The following is a 6,016-nucleotide window of genomic DNA, read 5'->3' on the forward strand; positions in this document are numbered from 1 at the left end:
CGGACTTTCCAGCCGGGAAAACCTTCCTCCTCGCCCGACTCCGGGGGACCCGGCGGCTCCTGCGGCTGCCTCAGCTCGGGGCGCCCGCCCAGCCTCGGTCCGAGCCCGGCGCCCCCAGCCCCGTTTGCTAAGGGAGTCAGTCATTCGGCGTCTCGCGGGTCGGGGCCGCCGCGGGTTGGAAACGTGTCCGGGCAGATCGCGCCAGGTGGAGCGGTGTTCCCCCCGGGCCCCGGCCGGAGAGCGGCCGGCGGGGCGGGGAGAGGGGCGGGGAGGGGGCGGGCCCGGCGTCTGGTTTCGCTACGTCACTGGGAAGTCCCCATAAGATGAAAGCGCGGGCCCTGGCCTTTTCCCGGACCTCCAAGGTTCTCGGGCGCGCACCTAGTCGGGTCTCCGGTCTGATCCGGCCTGTTCAGCCCGGTCCGGCCCGGCCGCCCCGCCCGCCCCGCGCGCAGCTCGCCGCCTCCCGCAAACTCCAGGTTCGGAGACTCGGTTCCCGGGGTCGGCCGCAGAGTTCTCGCCGGCTGCCTGCGGAGATGCCTGGGAAGAAGGCGCGTAAGAACGCGCAGCCTAGCCCTGCGCGGGCCCCGGCAGGTAGGGACCAGATGGGGCGGAGATCCGGGCCGGGGCGAGGGGGCCGGGACGGGGTCGAGGTCTCTATCGGGGCTGGGTCAGCCCGTCTACTCGGGGCCTCAGGGTCTGGCCTGGTCTGAGCCTTTGCACGTGCTTTCGGGGCGCCTCGCGGAAGTCCTTCGGGGGTTTAATCCAGGACCGCGGAGACGGCGAGGGAGGGACCCAGGTTTGGGATTGGGATGCAGCGGTATTTCAGCGGGTGCAGAAAGCCTCTTCGCCCGCCTTCCATCCGCACTTGCCCTGCCCTGGCCACGGGGAAGAACAGTGCACATGCGGGTGCCAGCAACCGGGAGAAAGTCATTGTCACGGCAGGTGGGGACGGGAGAAGCTCTGGGCACTGCCTGGCCCCCCAGCGATTCCTAAGACAGGCCTCGTTCTCCGGAGTCCTGGACCTTGGAGGGCCCTGCGCTAGGCGTTATCACACTCTCCACCCGCAACGCAAACAAAAGCAGAGATAACGCTTGGTCTGATCACAGCTCTTCCACAAAGGACTCACGGAGGGTGGTGGGGGTTCCCGCAGGGACCACTGCATTCAGGAGCCCAGAAATTCTTGCTTCTTTGTAAAGAGTTGTTCTATAACCTTTTAACAATCTTAATTAGTTGAGGAAAGGGGGTAGGAGAACCGAAGTTGGTCCCCAATCCATCCATTCCTCCCCCTACTCCCCAAGTTGCCCATCAACTAACTTTTCAGATCCGACCCCCCTCCCCCTCCCCACGCCTTATAAATCTTATCAAACAAGGCTAGGGGACGGTATCAAAGAAGGCAGCAAGGCTTTGAGCTAGAAAATCCGGGTGGGTCATACTGCTATTACATCAGCAGGTAATAGCCTCCCCATCCCCCTGTTTTCAACACACTTTCATTTTATAGAGCCCGTGCGCCAGCAGGCAAAGGAAGTGGTGTATCGGCAATGTAGCCAGGGCTAGGTTGGCGCCAGGCTGCTCTCCCTGGCTCTTGCTTGGGAAGGAAAAATCTTTCTGCCTTTGGTGATGTCCCGTAGCTTTGACCGCCTCCTTGGAAGTTTTACCCAGGACCAGGGAGATGGCGGCGAGGGAGGGACCTAGTGCATAACCTTCACCCATCCAACTTACTTAGTTCCCCATAACAAGGGACTGGAGAAAGGTCCCACGTAAACTTGTTTAGATAGTAACACTTTTTAAAAAATTGAGACATATGACATATATAACATCGTATTTTAGTCGTACCACACAATGGTTTGATACATGTATATGTTGTGAGATAATCACTACAGTAGGTTTGGTTAACATCCGTGATTACCATTTTTAAAATTAATACCTTTATAGATGTGTAACTGTAACAGAGACGAAGTTTTTCTTTCTTTTGAGCCTAACTAGGGTCTTTGCAGGGTCTACTTACCATGTAAACCAGATTGCAATTTGTAGTCATGATTTTTAATGTTCATAATCATGATCTTAAAGTAGACAAAAGACCCCGAATTGCTCTTTGACTTTCCAAGAAAATTTAAATTATGATCAATATAGATTTGATGTCAATTTTACTTAAAATTTACTTGGAAATTATATTATAAATATCATGTTTCTTAAATTAATATTCAGTTAATTACAGTATTTCTATTCTGAAAAGTAGTAAACATGTGAATTACTTATATTCCACTTCACTCATCTCCCTAAAGGCAATGGATTGGTAGAGGTTGGGTTTGTTGGAAGAATTTGGCTTAGAGTTAACAGTTAAGCTTCTGAATTATTTTAGAGAGCCCTAACTGTTTGGCTCAGTGGATAGAGCTTCGGACTGAAGGGTTCCAGGTTTGATTATGGTCAAGGGCATGCACCTTTGTTGCAGGGACATCCCCAGTGGGGGGTGTGCAGGAGGCAGCTGAACGATGTTTTTCTCTCTTAGATGTTTCTAATTCTCTATCCCTCTCCCTTCCGCTCTGTTAAAAAAAATCAATAAAATATACTTTAAAAATTATTTTAGAGAATGTGGACTTACTTTTGGAAAACAAGTGTATGAATCTTTTATGAGAAAATTTCAGTTTTTTAAATGAAGAATACATTTTAGATTTGCCTATTAATGAGGGCATAATCTTAGCTATGAATTATTGCCGCAAAATTTAAGTCCTAATTGAAAACAAAAGAAAAGAGTATAAAATTTGACTTCCATTCCTCCCACCAACTTTAAGTGAGAGAAAAAGGAATGACATCATCTGAGGCCAGCAACATCTCACTGTGGTGTTTGACATATTAAATGTTTGTGTTTGCTAATAATATTTGCCTCATCCAGGATGCTTTAAAAAAAGATTTCAAAGTAAATGTCTTCGTTTAAATTTTCTTTTTTCTTTTCTTTTTTTTTTGTTTGAGTCACAGTGTGTTTGTATATGATGTGTGTCTGTGTGTGTGTTCCATCTCACATACAGAAAACAGGTGTACATAAAGCTCACAGTAAGAGGAATGCTTCACGGGAAACATATCTCGTCAACCTTGCTGGCTGTATGTTGGAATGTTGTCAATTTAATTTTGATGTTTTGCATTCTTTTTCAGAGGCTGAAATTGAGTGTGCCCTTCAATTAAGGAGAATTGGAGACAAACTGAATTTCCAGCAGAAACTTATGAATCTAATGTACAAACTCTTCGGCTCAGGAACCTGACTGCTTCAGAAGCCTTCTAATGAGGCGACTCCTTTAAAGCTGGATTTACCATATTTCATCAGTTAGTGGCGAGAGACTGCATTATAATGGAGAAGAATGTGAAGGAGCTCTTACTTGCTTTGGGATGTCCTTGGAAATGAAGATGGAATACATCACAGTGAAATTCTGTTCGAGTTTTCCCAGAAGTCATTTGTTTATTTTAAAGCAAGAATTGAAGAGCTTTGAAAATATGGAATGAAGTATTACACTTTTTGTTTTTGCTTAGAGAATTGTTCTAGTATTTTTGTTGAAGGTTGGTGCCCAGCCTAGTGTAAGAAGAGTTGATAAATAACTAGAATGTTTTGGCAGGGGCCAAAAAACAGAATATGTTCAGTGTTTATTTCTACTTATGGATGACAACTCCAGAACAATGTATAATATTTGGTTTATATATATTACCTTGTTAGAAGTAAATGTTTCATTCTGAGAACACTGAATGTTATAGTGAATGTTGATTTCATAGGTCACTACAAAATATAAAATTTGATAAAAATTTTTTTTTTACTTAAAATGTGTTACTTCTGTTCAGAATTTGAAAAAATTTGATCAAAGTATGATCAAATTTGGTGCCAGTAAAATTCTTAGGTTGAATGTTAAAAGATGAAGAACATAGAGATTTTGGATAATAGAAAAAAAAGTGAATTTTATTTTTTACTGCTGTAATTAAAACTTGGTAAAACAAATATTCTAAAGTAATTGTTTATAAGAAAATGAATGTTTCTAAAGAAATTTCTAAAATCTGTAAAATGCCCCTTTCCACACTAATCACTGTGAATTCTATAAGGAGTGATTTTTAAAAGAAATTAAACGTGTTTTCATAATTAGGATATACTTTTAAAATTATTTTTTAATAATAGTTTACATTCAATATTATTTTGTATTAGTTTCAGGTGTAAGGGATATACTTTTTTAAAAAAAGGAATAGATTGCTCATTAAGAATGAAAATCTTATGTATAAATATTGGATTTTAAGGGATTTTCATTCTGGGTGATATATATATATATATGTATATTTATATATATATATATATATAAAATTAATTTCCATTAAAGTAATATGTAGATTCTGAGAAAGCTTTCATGCATTTCATTTTTTAAAAAAAAGACCAGTCTATGAACAGTTTCCAAATATATATAAAAACATCATGATTGAATTTCATCAAGAATAATATTATTTATTTTACCTATTTATAATTAAAATATTTTTTGTTTAGTTTAACAATTTGTGTTAGTTGAAGTTACAGTTTTAGGTTATGAAACAAGGGTTTTATTGTTTTTTTGTTTTTTTACAAGGGTTTGATAACTACTTGAACTCCTACAATAAGAATGTTTTAATATAGGCCAGCGATTTTCAAGCTTTTCCATCTCATTGCACACATAAACTAATTACTAATGTTCTGTGGCACACCAAAAAATATATATTTTGCTGATCTGACAAAAAATAGGTATAATTTTTATTCATTCACATCTGACAGCTATTGTTGTGTTGGCTGTTGTCATTTTTTTATTTGACCATTTAAGGGAAAAGAGGTCAGTGTCCCTGACTAAATAGCCAGGTATTGCATGTTTTAAAAATTGTTGCAGCTTACTGGTTGAAAATCGCTGATATATAGACTATAGTCACTTTGATTAAAAAAATACCTCAGTATCTACTTTTCTTCAGTATTACATACATCTGTTAGTTTGTTTAGTTGCAGAGATATTTTGTGTGTATCTGCCTAGTGGCAGGTCTATTTTGCCATGTGGATATTTATGGTCTGTAACTATATTTATACATGTATATATACACATAAAAGTGGATACTGTAGCTATAAACCATTAAAAATTAATATCATTCTTTTCTGTGTTTATTTCTTTATCATGTAAACTGCTGTGTGTTCATTATATAATCCAAATATTGTATTTTAACTAATTTTCTTTTTTAAAAAGTATATTTTTATTGATTTCAGAAAGGAAGGGAGAGTGAGAGAGACAAACATGGACACTGAGAAAGAATCCTGCATACACCCTACTGGGGATCCAGCCCACAACCTGGGCATGTGCCTGACCATGACCTCCCCCAACCATGACCTGTTCATAGGTGGATGCTCAACCACTGACCCACACTGGCTGAACTGTATTTTAATTAATTTTCACCAGCATGCACCTTCCGATGGAACCATCCCCTTGGGTCCCATTCTGTGATAGGAATAGAGAAGACAGGTGCACATGGCATGATTTTTGCTGTCCAGAGACTTACACTTTAATTGGGATAGAAAACAGTGAAAAATAGGAAATTAATGCCAGGTCTGGAGTGCCTGACATTAATGCCCATATAGTAGCCTACCTACAGAAATTCAGGATTAATTCAGAAGTATAGTGAGCCAGCTAGGTAAGAGGGACTTCTGTATGGTTTACTTTTAAGTGACATCCAATCTTTCAGTTCCCGCCCCCAGCAGTAAGTATTGCTGCATTAGAAGCCAGTCATGTGCAGAAGTAGGTGTAACGGAGTGGTCTTCCTGTTTGAGAATTGAAAGGATATCCCCAGTTTGTAGCTTTGATCTAGGAGCCACATCTTCTCCCTGCCCCCACCCCCGCGCTCAAAAGTCTGCTGAAATCAAGGAAAGTAAACTGTCTCCCTTAGCTGCGGAGGGAGGGAGAGAACTAGCTGCAGCGGGGAAGTGACAAGGCGGGGTGGCAGCTAGAGAATGGAATGAAGGGCCGCGGAGAAGGCGACACAAACC

At 41.8% G+C, this 6,016-nt stretch overlaps 1 protein-coding gene across 1 annotated transcript; it reads left to right on the forward strand.

Annotated features, from left to right (window-relative positions):
• Positions 1–331: 331 nt before the first annotated feature.
• On the forward strand, positions 332–5,131 carry PMAIP1 (phorbol-12-myristate-13-acetate-induced protein 1). The gene is made up of 2 exons (XM_008149589.3): positions 332–591; positions 3,148–5,131. Exons 1-2 carry the CDS (start codon positions 534–536, stop codon positions 3,252–3,254), a joined length of 165 nt encoding a protein of 54 aa, XP_008147811.1. The 5' UTR covers positions 332–533; the 3' UTR covers positions 3,255–5,131.
• Positions 5,132–6,016: the final 885 nt, after the last annotated feature.

Source organism: Eptesicus fuscus, chromosome 12 (assembly GCF_027574615.1).
Source record: "Eptesicus fuscus isolate TK198812 chromosome 12, DD_ASM_mEF_20220401, whole genome shotgun sequence".
Taxonomy (NCBI): Eukaryota; Metazoa; Chordata; class Mammalia; order Chiroptera; family Vespertilionidae; genus Eptesicus; species Eptesicus fuscus.

Excerpts from the sequence above, each read along its gene's own strand:
- PMAIP1 (XM_008149589.3), top strand. The coding sequence starts at position 534 with ATGCCTGGGAAGAAGGCGCGTAAGAACGCGCAGCCTAGCCCTGCGCGG. Across the intron at positions 592-3,147 it reads CCCTGCGCGGGCCCCGGCAG|AGGCTGAAATTGAGTGTGCC; the intron begins GTAGGGACCAGA and ends ATTCTTTTTCAG.